The sequence below is a fragment of the Macaca nemestrina genome, chromosome 15, assembly GCF_043159975.1.
Source record: "Macaca nemestrina isolate mMacNem1 chromosome 15, mMacNem.hap1, whole genome shotgun sequence".
Classification (NCBI taxonomy): Eukaryota; Metazoa; Chordata; class Mammalia; order Primates; family Cercopithecidae; genus Macaca; species Macaca nemestrina.
In genome coordinates, this window is record NC_092139.1 from 18,833,195 (window position 1) to 18,852,305 (window position 19,111).

Here is a 19,111-nt window from a genome sequence, read left to right on the forward strand (position 1 = left end):
AGGAGTACAAGACCAGCCTGGCCAAGATGGTGAAACCCAGTCTGTACTAAAAATACAAAAATTAACCAGGTGTGGTGGTTGATGCCTGTAATCGCAGCTATTTGGGAGACTGAGGCAGAGAATTGCTTGAACCTGAGACACGGAGGTTGCAGTGAGCTGAGTTTGCACCACTGCACTCCAGCTTGGGTGAGAGAAAAAAAAAAGTAATGATAGTGGTACCCCTTGGGGAGAAGAGGTAGTGATTGCAAGCAGGCTTCTAGGGTGCTGATAATGTTTTGTTTCTTTCTTTCTTTTTTTTTTTTTTTTTTCTTGAGACAGTCTCACTCTGTCGCCCAGGCTGGAGTACAGTGTCATGATCTTGGCTCACTGCAGCCTCCACCTCCCAGGTTCAAGCACTTCTCCTACCTCAGCCTCCCAAGTAGCTGGGATTACAAGGTGCCCACCACCACACCCGGCTAATTTTTGTATTTTTAGTAGAGAGAGAGCTTCACCATGTTGGCCAGGCTGATTTCTAACTCCTGATCTCAGACAATCCACCCACCTTGGCCTCCCAAAGCGCTGGGATTACAGGCATGAGCCACTATGCCCAGCCTCTTGTTTCTTGACCTGGTGCTGGTTACACACTTGTGTTCCATTTGTGAAAATGTCTTCAAATGTACACTTATGATAGATACATTTGTATATTTATTATATTAAAGCAATGATTCTCAACTGGGAGCAATGTTTTTTTTTTTTTTTTTTTTTTGAGACGGAGTCTTGCTCTGTCGCCCAGGCTGGAGTGCAGTGGCCGGATCTCAGCTCACTGCAAGCTCTGCCTCCCGGGTTTACGCCATTCTCCTGCCTCGGCCTCCCGAGTAGCTGGGACTACAGGCGCCCGCCACCTCGCCCGGCTAGTTTTTTTTTTTGTATTTTTTAGTAGAGACGGGGTTTCACCGTGTTCGCCAGGATGGTCTCGATCTCCTGACCTCGTGATCCGCACGCCTCGGCCTCCCAAAGTGCTGGGATTACAGGCTTGAGCCACCGCGCCCGGCCTGGGAGCAATGTTGACCACCAAGGAACATTTGGCAGGCCGGGCGCGGTGGCTCAAGCCTGTAATCCCAGCACTTTGGGAGGCCGAGACGGGCAGATCACAAGGTCAGGAGTTCGAGACCATCCTGGCTAACACGGTGAAACCCCGTCTCTACTAAAAAATACAAAAAACTAGCCGGGCGAGGTGGCGGGCGCCTGTAGTCCCGGCTACTCGGGAGGCTGAGGCAGGAGAATGGCGTAAAAACCCGGGAGGCAGAGCTTGCAGTGAGCTGAGATCCGGCCACTGCACTCCAGCCTGGGCGACACAGCGAGACTCCGTCTCAAAAAAAAAAAAAAAAAAAAAAAGGAACATTTGGCAATATTCAGAGACATTTTTGGTTATCACAACTAGAGCGGGGGTTAGTACCAGCATCTAGGGGCTACAGGTCTTTTGAGCTCTCTAGGTTTGTACCAGGGCTGCCTGGCCATGAGTCACAGTTCAACATTACCCTGCTGCACCCCATCCCCACACTGGGGCCTTCCTTAGCAGAGGGGGCTGACCCTGAATGGGCCTGGCATCTGGCCATGGATCCTGCCACCTCCTAGAGGAAGACACCAAACATGCTAGAAGGTACAGTGTAGATGTATGGTGTAAGACAATCCCCCACAACAAAGTATCCAGCCCAAAATGTCAATAGTGTAGAGGCTGAGAAATCCAGTACTAGAAAAGAAGTTTAAATAACTGATTCCTGGATTTTAGGACTGATTAGGTGTTCAGCTTGATTGAAGGTGGATGATGTTGTCTCTTATTAAGGTGGTAACAACAGAGGAGCACGTTTGGAAGGTGAAACCCAGGAGTCAGTTTGGACCCATTAGGTTGAGAGGTCTGTTTGGCAGCTAAGGAGCCATGTAGAGTAAGCAGTTGAACATATGAGTCCGGAGCTCGGGGTGGGGGAGAGGAGGTTAAGGCAGGAAACATAAATTTCACAGTCTTTAGCAGAGAGATGCTATTTAAGGCTGTGGGCTACCAGACATCACAGGGAACAAGTATACACAGAGCAGAGAATTCCCACGATTGAGCACAAGGGTGCTTCTGTCACCAGAAAAGGAAAATCCACCCAGTGAGGTAGGAGGAGACCCAGAAGTAAGGTTCCAGAGGCAGAGAGTTTCAGGAGGAAGGGCAGGATCCCCTATGTCAACGTGGGGAGAGTTGGTGTGGGATGAGCAGAGAGGAGCTCCTGTCACATCTGGCTACGAGAAGGTCATAAATGGCTTTGAAGAGGGTGGCTTTGGTGGTGTAGTGGGGTGAGAGCCAGGCTGGAAATGGCTGAGGAGAAAATGGGAATTGAGGAGATGGAGACACTAAGTAGAGACCATGCTGTGGGGAAGCTTTACTGTGAATGGGGATGGGGAGGGTAGAGAAATAGACTAGTGTCTAGTGGGAGGCAGGGGTTAAGAGAGATTGCAAACAAGCCATGGCGGGGAATGTTTGTACACCAGTGGCAGTGGGTCATTCAAGCAAGAAACAGATGAAAGAGGAAGCTCAGGAGGGCAGTTCTCTGGACTTCTACTTAAATTCCCAGGTGGGCTCTGATCAAACCCATCACCTCCACTAATGCGCCCCAATCTTTCAGTCAAGTCCCTTTGCTAACCTGTAAGGTCAAATTCATATTCAGCCTGGCATTCAGGACTTCTCTCATCTAGCCCAAACTAGCACTCCTATCTTAACTATTCCGGAATCCTCTCCGTTCCCTCTTATCCACCCACTACTACCCCATGCTGGAGTTCTGAGCCATTCGAAGTTCTCCAGACACCCACTGTTTTTTCTCTTCTCCCAGCACTTGTACCAAGAACCCACATTCAAATCCCACTGTTACCACTCACTAGCTATGAGACTTTGGGTGAGTTGTATAATTCTCTGGGTCTCATCTGTAAAACAAGGGATTAGTGATGGGAGTAATAATAGTACCTACAAAGTAATAGTAGTACCTATCTCATCTGGTTATTTTATCGTACATAATGCACATAGAACAGTGCCTGGCACATAGTGCTATACAAGGGGTAGCTACTAACATCAGGTATATGATCCATATTTTATTTATCCACTGCCTTACTCCTGGGCATCTAGGTTATTGCCAGTGTTTCACTAACAAACAATGCTGCAATCAACATCCTTCTATGTGTTGTCTTGTGCACATATGTGAGGGTCAGAAAGTAATTACATTTTTAGGTTTAGTGGTTCTTGATAAATTACCCTCTAAGAAGATTGTCCCTTGCACAGGAAGAAGCTCGTTGGTCCTTCCTGATTCAGTTCCAGTTCAGATGTCATCTTGATGAGAAACGTTCCTGGACCTCAACCACAACACAGACACACACACACACACACACACACACACACACACACCATTATTGTAGAATAAAAGATCATGCACTGTACACTCCCCAAGTGTGATCCCACCCCCACCACCCATAGAATTACCCTTGTAAATAGGTTAGACTCTCTGTAGGTGAAGCCTGGAGTTGCATTTTAAGCAAGTTCCAAGGGCAATCTTATGCATTCTAAAGTCTAACTCATTTCTCTACACCCAGTGCCCAGTACAGGACCTGGCTCCATGCAGGGGCTCAATAAGTGTTTAATGAATGAATAAACAGGTTGATCATTTCCTTGACTGTAAAATAGAAATAATCACATCATACTTTCCTAATAGGAATGATTGAATATGTTAACATTTACAAAGTGCCTAAAACACTTCTTTTTTTTTTTTTTTTTTTTGAGATGGAGTCTCACTCTGTTGCCCAGGCTAGAGTACGGTGGTGCGATCTAGGCTCACTGCAATCTCCACCTCCCAGGTTCATGCCATTCTCCTGCCTCAGCCTCCCGAGTAGCTGGGACTACAGGTGCCCATCACCACGCCCGGCTAATGTATTTTTGTATTTTTAGTAGAGACGGGGTTTCACTGTGTTAGCCAGGATGGTCTCAATCTCCTGACCTTGTGATCAGCCCGCCTCAGCCTCCCAAAGTGCTGGGATTACAGGCATGAGCCACCACGCCCGGCCTAGAACACTTTCTGGCACATAGAAAAGTACTCTATCAGTTATTCATTTTTCTTTTTTTTTTTTACACTCTATCAGTTAAATACATACATGCATACATACGTGCATATACGTGTGTGTGTGTGTGTATATATATATAAAAATAAAGTCTGCTTCTAAAGGTTAGAGAATCCAAGTTTATTAGAAACACTCCAACAAAAAAGGAAGGTGAGAAGAGGGCCCAGCCCACCTCCACTCCTCCCTGTCCTCCAGAACACAATACCAGTTTGTATCCGGCAAACTGGATCCCTCCCCAGGGTTGGTCCCAGTGGGGATTTACATGGCACTGCCAAAGCAGGACAGGAGCCCTAGTCCTCAGGGCACTGCAGGATGTCATAGGTCACGTAGCCCACTTGGTCCACCTGGTTCACCCCACTCTGGGAACTCACGCGCCAGTAGAAGCGGTCCTGGCAGAAATAGGCTTTCTCTGCGGGAGACAGGCAGGCATGAGAGAAGTGATTCTAATTCTCCCACATATACCGAAATAGGAACAAGATCTTGACAACCATCTCTTCTGCCATTTCTAGAACTTTCTTTTTTTTTTTTTTTTTTTTTTTGAGACAGAGTCTTGCTCTGTCGCCCAGGCTGGGGTGCAGTGGCCGGATCTCAGCTCACTGCAAGCTCCGCCTCCCGGGTTTAGACCATTCTCCTGCCTCAGCCTCCCGAGTAGCTGGGACTACAGGCGCCCGCCACCTCGCCCGGCTAGTTTTTGTATTTTTTAGTAGAGACGGGGTTTCACCATGTTAGCCAGGATGGTCTCGATCTCCTGACCTCGTGATCCGCCCGTCTCGGCCTCCCAAAGTGCTGGGATTACAGGCTTGAGCCACCGCGCCCGGCCCATTTCTAGAACTTTCTAAGGTTTTCACATATCACCTCCATCCCCCCCACCTGTCTGTGAGATGCTGAAGGGCACAGACCTCAGTGCCCAAAGCACTGCCACAGAGCCTAGCACACAGGAGGTACACCATACACGTTTTGTGAACGAACTAACGAATGAATAGACCAACTATCTTAATGCTCAGAACAACTCATTCAACACTCATTCATTGAACAAATCTGTTCACTCATCAACAAGTATTTGTTGAGCACCTACTGTGCGCTCTGTTCAAGACACTGGGGGTAAGCAGAAAAAAATGCAGGCATGATCTCATATATCTTGGTGCTTACACTCTAGTGAGGCAAGAGACAATTAACAAGCAAACACGTAAATAAATGAGATTGGTTTTGAAAATATAGAAAGCAGCCAGGTGCTGTGGCTCACGCCTGTAATCCCAGCACTTTGAGAAGCCGAGGCGGGTGGATCATGAGGTCAGGAGTTCAAGACCAGGAGAATTGCTTGAACCAGGGAGGCAGAGTTTGCAGTGAGCAGAGATCGCGCCACTACACTCCAGCCTAGGCGACAGAGTGAAACTCCGTCTCAAAAAAAGAAAATATAGAAAGCTATGGAGAAAATAAAAACAAGTAAATAGATAATAAGCATCAGAGAAGGCCTCACTGAAGCAGTGGCCTTAGCACCAAAACCTGAAAGAAGACAGGGGACGGCCCGGTGACAATCTGGAGGGAAAGCCTTCCAGATAGAAGGAACAACTGGCACAAAGCCTCTAAGCTAGGAATGACCTTGATCTGCTCAAAGAGCAGCCAGTGCGGGTGGAGCAGAGTAAATAACAGGAGGAGTGGGAAGAGATGAGAACAGAGGCGTGGAAGGTCAGATCCTGTTAGTTTCTTTGACCTTGGAATTCATCTGGGGTCACTCCCAAGACCATTGACCTCCACTCCTAGCCCCTCCCTAATCTCATGGAATATGTTAAAGGTACTGGACAGCCAGTATGGTTTGGGCTGGGGTGTTTATAAAGAAGATGGCAAAAAAAATGACAGACTCGAAAAAGATTTTGGTGACAGAAAATCTTGTTCGCCTTGTCAACTGTTTGGATGACTGGTGAGAAAGGAAAGGCAAGTGTAATTCCAGCTATCGTCCCCATATTACAGATGGGGAACCTGAGGCTCAAAGAGTAGAGAAGTAGTGACTTGCCCAAAGTCACAGAGCTGTGAATTGTCGCATCTCTCACTGTAGCACAGTGCCTGGCACATTGTCGGCACTGTTGTCTAATAAATAAGTTTCCATGCAAACCACCTGTGTCCTGTACTGAAGGAGAAACAACTTCTAGCCGGGGAGGCAGGAAATCTGGGTCCTGGTCTTGGTTGCATCCCTGACTTCCTAAATGACCTGGAGAAGGCCTCTGCCTCTACTGGGATCTTGTCTGTGCTGGGGCATTTGCTTCCATTTCCAAGGGCTTTATCTTCCTCGCTCAGAATTTGACCAATCACTAAGAAGAACCTAGCGTGGTGTCTCACGAAGGGACCCTCCTCAGCCCTCACCTTGGTACTGGAAGACGTCGTGCGTGTCCAAAGGCACCCCGGGGAACATCCGGTCTACCTCGCTGGCGCTCCGGGGATCCACCATCTGCGCCTTCACGTCGAACCTGCGGGCAGGCGCGGAGGAGACAGGTGCTGAGCCGCCAGGTGCGCGGACGGACGGCGCCCGGGCTCCCCCTGCGGGCGGCCTCGGCGTCGCTCACCTCCAGAAGCGCCGCCCGCTGAATAGCAGCATCTTCCCCGCGCCACGCCGGAGGGCCCCGGTCACCTGGGCCACGTCGGCGCCCAGGCCCAGCTTGTCTAGACGCCTCGGGCCCAGCACCGACGCGCCTGTGTACACCCACACCTGGCGCCCTGCAGGGGAGGAGGGTCACATCGGTCTGGAGGCGCAGAGAGAGCCCGTACTCTTCTAGAACGCTAGGAGGGAGATCCCGGCGAGGCCTTTCTAGCCCGCGTGCCCGTAGTCCCTGCACCCCAGGGGCAGAGGCGCTGGGTAGAGCGGCGCGAGGGCGTGGAGAGGAAAGGGCAGAAACTCAGCCGTCCCTACGTTTGCTAAACTGAGTCCGCCAGGGGGCGTATTTTTCTAAAATGCACAAGACATTTCCTGGGTTATCGACGGTCTCTTGAGCCTCCTTGACTGATGGGGATTGACAGGGAGGCGTAGAAGGTAACTAACCAGAGAAAAAGAAAAGCTTCTTGGAGAGCGGCTCCTCAAAGGCCGAGTCCAGCTTGCGGGGCAACGCGGGCCACGTGTCGGCGATAAGGAAGGGGCCCTGCAGCCGGCTCCCCCTGCGCTCAGAGAATCGCCAGTACCTCCTGAGAACGCGAAGAGAGAAAGGACGGGCTCTGAGCCTTGGACCCAGGGCCAGTGGGCAGGAAGGGACGGGCAGTCCCTCCGCCAAGACCCCTCCCGCATCCACACATCCCTGCCTCCTCACCCATCCTTGAACAGATACAGCTGGTTCCCGATCTCCGTGATGGCGTCGAAGATGTTCACGTTGCAGGCATCGTCCACCGGATTCAAAGGCACAGTAGTGGTCGTAGAAGGGCCAGCAGTGGGGGGACCTGTGGGGCCAGCTGAGGGGGGACCTGTGGGGCCGGCTGTGGGGCGGTCTGAGGGGCGGACAGTGGGGGGTCCAGTGGGGCAGACCGTCGGGGGAGCCGTGGGCTGCGGTGTGGTGGTGGTTGGAGGCCGTGGCTCAGGTTCAGGGCGAGAACCTAAAAAGAGACACGGAATGAGATACTCCCTATTCATGCATACCTCTGTACGCCTAGAACATCTGCTCCCCTAAGCCTCTCAGTGAGGCCCCTCTGGCACACAGGCTCTTCCTCACTTAGCCTGCCTTCCCAAACCACAGGACTTTTTTTTTTTTTCTAGCGGCATCCTCTATGGCCCAGGATGGAGTGCAGTGGTGGAATCATAGTTCACTACAGCCTCCAACTCTTGAGCTCAAGGGATCCTCCCACCTCAGCGTCCAGAGTAGCTAGGACTACAGACATGTGCCTTCACGCTCGGCTAATTTTTTTGTAGAGATAGGAGTCTGGCTATGTTGCTGAGGCTGGTCTGGAATTCCTGGGCTCAAGCAATCCTCCCGCCTGGGTCTCCCAAAGCACTGGGATTAGAGGCGTGAGCCACCATGCCCAGCGTAGACTGGCTTTTGAAGTCACGCCTATCTCTCTCTAAAGTCTCTTTATCACCATCCCTAAGCACTGACATGGCAGCGACTGGGCCCAGGCTCTATTTCCACACAGACGTTGAGGTCCCACCTCTCCCAACCCCCAATTCTTTGGTACTGTGGCACAGCCACGCCCTTTCCCCTCCTCCTCCCATCCCTGCCCCAAGGCCTCACCATAGAGATACTGGATGCCATTCACGTCGTCCTTATGCAAGGGGGGCTCCTCAGTGAATCGGTACATAGGGTACATGAGCGCCTCCGGCACTGAGGTATGATCTAAGCCCAGCGCGTGGCCGAATTCGTGAGCTGCCACGAGGAACAGACTGTATCCTGGAAGGAGAGGGAGCCTGAGACGTGAGCGCCGAGCCAAGCCCCCAGCCCTGGCCACCTCACCACCACCACTGCCGGGAACCCCAGCCCCGGAGCCTCGGGACCCCGCCTACCTTGGTCCGGGCAGAAGCCCCACTTCTTGTCTCTGTCAAAGTTCGAGGTGGTAGCGCACCAGAGGCGCCCATCTCCGCGGCCCTCGCTGGTACAGGTCGAGTACTCCTTACCCAGGAAGGTGAAGGGGAAAACGCACAGCTCCCCCGCCGAGTTGCCCCCGATCACGGTCGAGTCGGCTGGAGAGACCCAAGGCCTTGGATGAGCCAGGTGGATGAGTCCAATAAGGAGCCAGGGGCCGACCCGACAGGGAGCTAGACAATCTTGGTGGCCTAGGGGGCGCTGTAAAGCACTCCTGAGAAGAGGCTAGACCCGTGGGCGGTGCCTGGGACACCAGTACGTGGAAGAGGCGGCCAGCTGAGCAGATAAGGCCGAACCTCCGTGGCTGGGGCGGGGCCGTTGGAAGTCAGGGATGGGGTGGGGGGGGCTGTGGTGTAGGTGGGCGGAGCAACGGCCGTCCTGAAGACCAGTGAGAGTGGAAAGACAAACTGATGAGGGGAAGAGCCGCGTTTCGGGGGCCAATGCGTGATGAGAGGGCGGGGCTGAACCTGGTAGACAGGGCGGAGGTACCTCGGGTCGGGCAGAAGCCGTAGAGCTTGTCCTGGTCGTAGTTGGCGGTGGTGGCGCACCAGCGGTAGCCGTCGGAGCGACCGTCCGTGGTGCAGGCGGAGTAGGATTGGCCTTGGAAGATGAATGGAAACTGGCAGGGTTTCCCGTCAGCATTGCCGTCCTGGGTGTAGAGTCCTAGGGCGAGGGGGAGGTGGGAAAGGGGGAGAAGGTGGAGACAGCACATTTTAACCCCCAAGTGTGTCCTGTTCTTTGACCCGTGGACGGTCTGCAGTTCATCCCTCCTCTCCTCATTTCTCAGATGAGAAAATTGGGCCCAGAGTGCGGGAGGGTGAATTGCAGGCCACACAGCACTAGCGGCAGAGCTGGGATTAGAACCCAGGACCATCAAGGGTGGTGGGCGCCCCCAGCCCTCGGCGCGCCCCCACACTCACTCTCGCTGGGACAGAAGCCAAACCGGCGGTCAGTGTCGTAGTTGGCTGTGGTACTGCACCAGGGCACGCCGTCGGAGCGACCGTCTGTGGTGCAGGCAGAGTAGGAGCGGCCCTCGAAGGTGAAGGGGAAGTGGCAGGCCGCGCCATCTGCGTTTCCAAACTTAGTTGGAACCACTGCGGGAGGAGGGGAGACCGGAGTCAGGGCGGCAGGTGATGGGTGGGAGAGGACAAGGGAATCGGGGCCAGGATGACTCAGAATCTCACCGACGCCCTTGCCCAGCGACCACAACTCGTCATCGTCGAAATGGGCGTCTCCCTGAATGCCGGGCCCAGGAGGAAAGGCGTGTGCCAGGAGCCCGTCCTTCCCGTCGAAGGGATACCCGTCTCCGTGCTCTGAAGAAACAGGTGGAGAGGAAGAGAGTTAGCCGAGTAGTGTTGCGCAGATTGTGCTCTGCCCAAGGCAAGGGCTCCGAAATAACTGCAGGCTGAAATCCCGCCTGCGCGAAGCTCTCCCAGGCCGGCGCCCTGGCCCTTGCACTGTCTGGCAGGAGGGGCCATATAAGCCAGGCCAGCGCGGGCGGGCAAGAGGAAGCCGGGGCCACTGCTGCCTCCACGCTCTCCGTGGTCCTCCCTTCCCTGACCCCGCTCAGGTCTCCTGGATTTTCCCTCCTCGCGTTCTCACCCGCGACACCAAACTGGATGACAATGTCTGCGTCCCGGCTGTACACGCGAGTGAAGGTGAGCGGCGTCACCGCGCTCCACAGCGCGAAGGCGCGGGCAAAGGCGTCTTCAATCACCGCCCGCGGCAAGTCTTCCGAGTAGTTTTGGATCCTGTAGAGTAAAAGCCAGAGGAAGCAGGTCAGAAGTGAAAGGCTGGAGCGGGGCAGCAGGGACGCCCCATATGGCAGAGACTTCAACATACACAATGTTCCCTGCCGTCCACGCTCTCATCTATAAATTGCTTCCAGACTGTTTTTTATCTACTTAGACCTTCACAATGGCCCTGGCAGGAGGACTTGGATTGCAAGAGCCATTTCCCTGAAGGAAAAACTGAGGCTCAGAGGTGGAGACACTCACCCGGGGTCACACGTTAAATAGTGAAACCCAGGGACCCGTAAAAGACAGGACGTGTTCACCGCTGGCCCGAGAGCCAGACCTGCCCTCCCCGCCCCACCGCCCCCCCACCCCGTCCCCGCGGCCGCGGCTCACCAATAGGTGATGTTGTGGTGGTGCCACTTGAGGTCGCCCTCAAAGGTTTGGAATCTGCCCAGGTCTGGGACCCCGCACCGTGGGGTTCGCATGGCCTTCAGCGTGGCGCTGTCCAGCTCACCGGTCTGGGGCAGGGACAGTTGCTTCTGGAGAAGCAGCAGCGCAGGCCCCAGAGATTTCGAGTCTCCATGCATCTCTGCCACCCGAGTGTAACCATAGCGGTACAGGTAGTCCTGTGGATGAAAGGGCACACACATGCCAGATCTCTGACACCTTTCTCTGTCCAGCTGGAGCCAGGACTCCCTCCAGACACTCATGGAGGGAGTGTTTTGTGTTTTTTTTTGTTTTTTTTTTTTTTTGGAGAGATGGTATGAGCTCACTGCAGCCTCGACTTCCTGGGCTCAAGAGATCCTCCCATCTCAGCCTTCTGCATAGCTGGAACTACAGGTGCACACCACTGTACCTGGCTATTTCTTCAATTTTTTTTTTTTTTTTTTTTTTTTTCTGTAGAGACAGGATCTTACTATGTTGCCTAGGCTGGGATCAAACTCCTGAGCTCAAGCCATCCTACCGCCTCAGCCTCCCAAAGTGCTGGGATTACAAGTGTGAGCCATCATGCCTAGCAGGGACTAGCATTTAATAAAACATTAAATGCTTTCCAGACACCAGTGCTTTCTGACCACCCAGGAATCTCCCCTCCCTTAGACATCCTCAGCTCCTTCTCACCCCTGGATGCCTCTAGCCCATTTCTACCCCACAGCTGCATAAGGTTTGCTCCTGCTCACTCCCAGCCCACACTTACCCCCGAACCCTCCAATGCCTCCCCCACCCCAAACCATTTCCCATTTCCCACTTAGGAAAGCCCCATTGCCCATTTCTGGCCATCACTGCTCAAATCCTCCACAAGACCCCCCAATTGCCTAACCCTGGACACCTCTGTTCTTCAGATATGCCCATCACCACCAACACACCCCTAAAGCATCTCCTCTGAGGCCCTGTGTCCTCTGGGAGACTCAACATCCTCCCGGACAGCCCTCCCCAACTCTAGACTAGGTGTTTGCCCACCTCTGCCAGCTGCCTGTCAGTGAGATTGGTTTTCAGGTCTCCAGGGAAGAGCACAAGGGTGGACTGGCGCTGTCTGGGGGCAGCACAGCAGCAGCCCAGCACCAGGAGCGCCAGGACCAGGGGCTGCCAGAGGCTCATGGTGAGGGCAGCAGTGTCTGACTGCAGCTGCTGTTGTGGGGGCTTTAAGGAGGCGCTCCTGTGACCCCACCCCTCCTTGACAGGCAAGTGCTGACTCAGGGGACAGGGTGTGTGTGTGTGTGTGTGTGTGTGTGTGTGTGTGTGTGTGGCAGCCCCAGCATGAGAAAGGGCTTACACCACCTCCTCCTGTCTCCCCTGCCCGCAGTCTCCACTGCCAAGTCAGGCAAGACCCCAGACCCACAGGAAACCACAGGCCCTCAGGGGAGGGGTAGGGTTTTGCAAACTGCAGAGCTTGTGGGAACTGTATGAAAGGGAGGGAGGGGGATGAAGCTGGAGGGATCCCCCATCCCTTGGTCTGAAAGCCTCCAGTGGTCAGTCAAGGGAAAGTGATGGAAGACTCCCTGAGACTTCTTTCTGAATCTAATGATCCCCCTGGCCCATCCTTGGCCTTTTGCAATACCCCTTCCCAGGTCAGATCTCCTCCCCAAACCCCTCCCCACACTCCAGGTTCTGTCCTCTTTTTCCCTCCCTGACAGCCTTCTTTGACTCAGCTTCCTCTCCCTGCTTCATCTGGGGGCGGAAGGAGTGGGCTCTGCCAGGCAGGGCTGGGGAATTCCACTGGGGTAACCCCCTGTCTTCGGCAGGCTGGATTTTCAGGGTAGTAAAGGGGAGAGTAGCAGCCTCTAGAAAACAGCAGACATGGTTTTACTCTTTTTCCTTCAGGACTTCGGCAAATGTCCTACCACTCTGAATGTGTTTCCTCAAATGTGAAAAAAAAAAAAGAAAGAAAGCGGGGGATGGGGCGCTCTTTGTCCCTAAATTGATGTGAGGATAAAATGAGATCAAACATATAAAATGTTTGGTACACTGTAGGTTGTAAGTCCTCAATGGATGGTAGTGATTGGTTTTAATTACCAAGGCCAAGACCAAGATTCAGGGCCAGGTGCAGTGGCTCATTCCTATAATCTTAGCACTTTGGGAGGCCAAGGTGAGAGGATTGCTTGAGCCCAGAAAAAAGGTCAAGGATACAGTGAACCATGATTATGTCACTGCACTCTAGCCTGGGCGACAGAGCGAGACCCTGCCAAAAGACCATGATTCCAACTCGGATTCAGGAGACCAGGTTATTGGGCTCTAAGCTGCAGTGTAACCCGGAGTAAATGCCTTCCCCTTTCTCAGTTTAGGATTCTTCAACTGCAAATTGGGGCAGGATACAGGGGAAAATAATCTCTAGGAGCCCTTTCAGTTCTCCAGCCCTGCTCCATGCAGCCAAAGCTCCAGCCCCAATTATCACACTTATGCCAAGCCTCCCTTCCAAGCCTCCCACACCAGCAGCCTCCCTCCCTCCTTTCTTCCTAGCCAGCCAGTGTCAGGCAGGGTCTATATTCACCTTCTTCAAAGCCCTATTTGGGAAAAACATGCTAACAACTCAACAAGCTGTATTTATTTATTTTATTTTATTTTTGGGGGGTGGAGTCTCTGTCACCCAGGCTGGAGTGCAGTGGTGTGATCTCGGCTCACTGCAACCTCTGCCTCCTGGGTTCAAGCAATTCTCCTGCCTCAGCCTCCCAAGTAGCTGGTATTATAGGCACATGCTGCCACCCCCGGCTAAATTTTTTGTATTTTTAGTAGAGATGGGGTTTCACTACATTGACCAGGCTGGTTTCTAACTTCTGACTCAAGTGATCCACCCGCTTGACCTCCCAAAGTGCTAGGATTACAGTCATGAGCCATGGTGCCTGGCCCAACAAGCTGTATTTAAAGGGCCTACTATGTGTCAGACACTTTATATGTTTATCGAATAAATGAGTCTGCGAAATGGAGATAATTAACTTCCTTTACAGAAAAATTGAAGTTCTAAAGTTCACTAACTAATGAACATCTGCTTTGCAGTCATGAAGTCCTGGATTTCAGTACCAGCTCTGCCATTTCCCAGCTATGTGACCTTGGGCAAGTCACTTTACCTCTGAACCATAATAATAATGCTTTTTTTTTTTTTTTTGGAGACAGAGTCTCGCTCTGTCGCCCAGGCTGGAGTGCAGTAGCACCATCTCGGCTCACTGCAACCTCCGCCTCCCGGGCTCACGCCATTCTCCTGCCTCAGCCTCCCGAGCAGCTGGGACTAGAGGCGCCCGCCACCTCGCCCAGCTAATTTTTTTGTATTTTTAGTAGAGACGGGGGTTTCACCGTGTTCGCCAGGATGGTCTCGATCTCCTGACCTCGTGATCCGCCCACCTCGGCCTCCCAAAGTGCTGGGATTACAGGTGTGAGCCACCACGCCCGGCCAGTAATGCATTTTTTGAGATTTACTGTGTCAAGCACCGTAATAAGTTCTCTGTAAGTCTCTTGTTTCATTCTCACCACCTGTAAGGTAAGTTTAATGAGTATCCCTCCTGTTTTCAGAGGGGGAAACTAAGGCTCAGAGAGTTAAGGAATTTGCCTGTGATCACAGAGCAAGTTAATCCACAGAACTAGGGTTCAAGCCCAGAACTGCCTCGTTCTGAAGCTTTTCATCTTTATTACCATTTACAGGGAATTGTGATGACCCAGGTATAGAAGTGGATAGGTGAATGTGGTGATGGGGGCAGCACATAAAACCTGGATCCTTCTCCTCTGATCCCTTGCTACCCACTGAAGGTAAGAGAGGAGGCCCAGGCATTTAGGGAATCAGAGGCTAGGTCAGGGGACCCAGGAGGAACTAGATTCTAGACTCGGGAATGTGAGGTCATAGAGCAACATGATTTTAGAGGAAGAGATCCTCCAATCTGGAGGATCTTCATCTGGGTGGCAGACACGGGCTTTTAGGAAAATCCATTAACTACCCCCAACTTTCCATCAATGGTACCAAATATGACATACGAATACATATCTATGTATGTATGTCACACATCTCAAACTTTGAACTATTGACACTTGGGGCTGTCGTGTGCATTGTAGGATGTTTAGCAGCATCCCTGACCTCTACCCACTGGATGCCAGTAGCACCTCCCCCTTCCAGTTGTGACAACCAGAAATGTTACCAAACATTGCCAAATGTACCCTGGTTGGGTGGGAGGGGCAGACTCACCCCCAGCTACTGGTAAACGTTGATTTTTCTATGTAAAGGGTCTAAAACTTTTATCAGATGCTCAAACCATTGTTGATGATCTTCAAACCTTTTAAAGAGCATTTACTCAACACATTCTTGTTGAGTTTTTCTGGGCCAATTACTGCGCTAAGAATTGGGAATACAAGTAGTGACCAAGATAGCATTTGTCTCATTGTTCATGGATCTGAGAGTTCAGCATGGGGAGAAATTGGATGAATAATTAATTTACCAGAGAGTCAGGCATCACGAAGGGAAAGTGTATTTATGTATTCCAATTACCCTCATCATGCAATGAGGAAACTGAGGCTCAGAGTGGTCAAAGAGCAAGAGCCTGCACTCTGGAGCCAGGCTGCCTAAGTTCAAATCTCAGCTCTACCACTGACTTGCTGTGTGAAAAGGGCAATTGACACAACCATTTCAGTGCCTCAGTTTCCCCATCTGTAAAATTGGAGTAATAATAGTGCTTCCTTCATGGGGTGGTTGTAAGGCTCAAAGAGTTAGCAAATATAAATTGCCTAGCACATGGTAATAAGTGTTCAATGCTATGCTAATTAGGACCACCTCCAGGACAGCCGCTGTTTTTTACCAAATGGGAGCAGGGAGAGAGCAGCCAGGAAATCCAGATCTTGATTCCTGGAGTCAATCCAAATAAGAATCCTCCTTTTCTTAACCGCCCCCGCACTCCCATCAACTTCCTCCTTTACCTCCTAGCTCCCCAACCCCCATCAAGGGGAACTTGGACAGAGCTTGGCTTTCAACACTGCAATGGCAGGAAGTGGTTCTGGTTACCACATCCCCTTCCCCACTTCCCCCAGCCTTTCTTTTTAATACCACAACAGAGTTTAGCCAAGACCCTGGGAGTGCAGGCAGAGAACAGGATATACCCTCAAGTAGAATCATAGCTTGGACTCTAAGCCCCTCACTGAGGTGGCTTCATCAGGATGGGGAGGATGCTGACCCTGGAGCCCTGAGTCACTAGCTGGATGACACAGCCCTGCAGGCCACTATTAATAACAGGCCCTCAGACCAGGGTCAGCCTCACGAGATGAGGAATCTGTCCTGCTATCTAGGATGGGGGAACTCCAAGCCTCTTTCTCCCAAACCTGCCAGAGAGGGGAGGGGCAGCCAGGCCAGAGAGACTCTGGCAGGATGTGGAGGAGACACTGAAGTCTGAGATGAAGTAGAAAAGTGCGTATCCTGCAAAACATTGCCTCAGGGAAGAGCATCACTCAAGTACCCCACCCCCCACCCACAAACACACCTCCCATCCCTAGCTTCAGGGTAATGGCAATTCCCACACAGACTCTTAAGAGTCCCTATTAACACTAAGTCACACCTCCCACTTACCTGTACTGAGCACCGTCAGTAAGGAAGTCATGGGGCATAAATTTTGTAATCAGACCTCCTGGGTTCATATTCCAGTACCTATCATTTATGGGCTGTTGGACTTTAGGCAAATCACTTTACCTCTCTATGCCTCCATTTTCTCATTTGTAAAGTGGGGAAAGAAGCAGACCTCATTTGGAGGTGTTGTAGTGGGGATTAAATGTGATTATACATTGCAAATTCTCAGCACAGTGCCTGGCTCTTAGCAGGTACACACATACACACACACACACACACAGTTTAGCTATTATGATTCCGTTACTCTAGTGCTCTCATCTCAGCTTTACAAATTAACATTCATACCCATGGCTCAGAGAAGTGCTTTAAGTTTCTCATGGTCACACAGCTGGTGAGTGACAGAGCTGCCTAGGCCTTCTGACTCCAAATCGCGTGCTAAGATTAGGTCACTGGCTCTAGCAAAAAGGAAGTCCATGGGGGCAGCAGTCTAGGGGCAGCGGGGGATGGTTGCCCAGAAGCCAGGCTGGAGGAGTTATGTTTAGGAAGCAACAGAAGGAACAGATGTGAGGTATTTGGCTGGAATCTGTAGGAAAAAGAAAGTGGGAGATAAAAAAGGAAAATAAGAGTAAGGTAGCTGGCAGGGCAGAGAACAGTCAAGTGGAGGGTTTTTTTGGTTTTTGTTTTGTTTTGTTTTTGTTTGTTTGTTTGTTTTTGTTTTTTGAGACAGGGTTTCACTCTGTCACCCAGGCTGGAATGCAGTGATGTGATCTAGGCTCACTGCAGCTTCCGCCTCCGGGTTCAAGCCATCCTCCCACCTCAGCCTTCCGAGTATCTGAGACTACAGGTGTGCTCCATCAATCTCAGCTAATTTTTGGTTTTTTGTAGAGACAGGGTTTCACCATGTTACCCAGGCTGGTCTCGAACTCCTGGCCTCAAGCAGTCCACCCGCCTCAGCCTCCCAAAGTGCTAAGACTACGTGTGTGAGCCACGGTGCCTAGCCTCAAGTGGAGTTTTATTTAAGGTGAGAGGTTCTTGTCTACAAGAAGGGATGGTGCTGTGGAGGGAGAGATATGAAAATGAAGGTGAAAGAGAGTGGGCCTAGGACCAGTTCCTTTGACATTGGGTTGCCCGCTGGCAGATAAGAATATGCTTGGGGTCCCAGCAAAGCAGGTGCAGTCCCAAAATACACATTTTTTTTTTTTTTTTTGAGATGGAGTCTTGCTCTGTTGCCCAGGCTGGAGTGCAGTGGCCGGATCTCAGCTCACTGCAAGCTCCGCCTCCCGGGTTCAGGCCATTCTCCTGCCTCAGCCTCCCGAGTAGCTGGGACTACAGGCGCCCGCCGCCTCACCCGGCTAGTTTTTTGTATTTTTTAGTACAGACGGGGTTTCACCGTTTTAGCCAGGATGGTCTCGATCTCCTGACCTCGTGATCCGCCCGTCTCGGCCTCCCAAAGTGCTAGGATTACAGGCTTGAGCCACCGCGCCCGGCCAAAATACACATTTAAAATGTTGATTTTGGCTGGGTGCGGTGGCTCACACCTGTAATCCCAGCACTTTAGGAGGCAGAGGGAGGTGGATCACCTATGATCAGGAGTTGAAGACCAGCCTGGCCAACGTGGTGAAACCCCGTCTCTACTAAAAACACAAAAATAACGGCCGGGCGCGGTGGCTCAAGCCTGTAATCCCAGCACTTTGGGAGGCCAAGATGGGCGGATCACAAGGTCAGGAGATCGAGACCATCCTGGCTAACATGGTGAAACCCCGTCTCTACTAAAAATACAAAAAACTAGCCGGGCGAGGTGGCGGGCGCCTGTAGTCCCAGCTACTCGGGAGGCTGAGGCAGGAGAATGGCGTAAACCCGGGAAGCGGAGCTTGCAGTGAGCTGAGATCCAGCCACTGCACTCCAGCCTGGGCGACAGAGCGAGACTCCGTCTCAAAAAAAAACAAAAAAAAAAAACAAAAAAAAACACAAAAATAATCTGGGCATGGTGGTGCACTCCTGTAATACTAGCTACTCGGGAGGCTGAGGCAGGAGAATCACTTGAACCCAGGAGGCAGAGGTTGTGGTGAGCTGAGATCACGCTACTGCACTCCATCCTGGGGGACAGACAGAGACTCCAGAGACTCTGTCTCAAAAAATAAATTAATTAATTAAATAAAATATTGTTTTTGATATTTGGAAAAAATCCTCAAAGTAGCCAGCTTGGGGGGAAAAAAATCAGTTCTCTATTGTTCTTTTCATAAAGTCATTTCAGGGTTTGGTGTTGTTTTACTTTGGACAACAGATGGGAGGGGCACCATATTTTCAGTAATCACAGCCACTAAAGGTGTAAATCTGCTCCTGCTCACAATGGGGAAGTGGTGGGAAGAGGACTTAATCTTCGATAAATTCAAGGTTAAACATTCAGCAGGGGCTCAGTCCCTACTGGGCAAATGGATGGAGAGAACCCTGGGGAATGGCTCAGCGGGGAGAAGTCCATGTGGCACACAGGAAACTGGCACATATTTTGACCCTTTTCCAAGCCTGGGTTGAGCCTCTACTCTTGGCACAGCCCACTTTCTCATACATCTTCCAGTTCAATGGTTCTCAAACTATGGTCCCAGGACCAGAAGCCTCTGCAGCACCTGAGAACTTAGACACACAAATCCTCCCCATCCCAGAACGATTGAATCAGA

General features: G+C 51.6%; 1 protein-coding gene across 2 annotated transcripts; it reads right to left on the reverse strand.

Annotated features, from left to right (window-relative positions):
* Positions 1-4,224: 4,224 nt before the first annotated feature.
* On the reverse strand, positions 4,225-12,029 carry LOC105496466 (matrix metallopeptidase 9). Of its 2 annotated transcripts, XM_071079206.1 has the most exons (13): positions 11,867-12,028; positions 10,802-11,034; positions 10,275-10,423; positions 9,857-9,985; positions 9,593-9,766; positions 9,162-9,335; positions 8,594-8,770; positions 8,325-8,480; positions 7,413-7,692; positions 7,151-7,290; positions 6,678-6,828; positions 6,478-6,581; positions 4,225-4,528 (listed from the first exon to the last, which is right to left on the reverse strand). In XM_071079206.1, the coding sequence occupies exons 1-13, from the start codon at positions 12,002-12,004 to the stop codon at positions 4,410-4,412; spliced, it is 2,124 nt and encodes a 707-aa protein (XP_070935307.1). In that variant the 5' UTR covers positions 12,005-12,028; the 3' UTR covers positions 4,225-4,409. The 2 variants fall into 2 exon arrangements, 1 of the variants encoding a protein (XP_070935307.1); XR_011613286.1 differs by lacking the exon at positions 6,678-6,828 and having other exon boundaries at positions 4,447-4,528; positions 11,867-12,029.
* Between the last annotated feature and the right edge of the window lie 7,082 nt (positions 12,030-19,111).

Bases quoted from the DNA above. Each gene is read 5' to 3' on its own strand.
- LOC105496466 (XM_071079206.1), bottom strand. From the start codon at position 12,004: ATGAGCCTCTGGCAGCCCCTGGTCCTGGCGCTCCTGGTGCTGGGCTGC. The intron at 11,035-11,866 runs GTGGGCAAACAC...TTTCATCCACAG, and splicing joins CTGACAGGCAGCTGGCAGAG to GACTACCTGTACCGCTATGG. The intron at 7,693-8,324 runs GTGAGGCCTTGG...GTCTCTTTTTAG, and splicing joins TGGCATCCAGTATCTCTATG to GTTCTCGCCCTGAACCTGAG.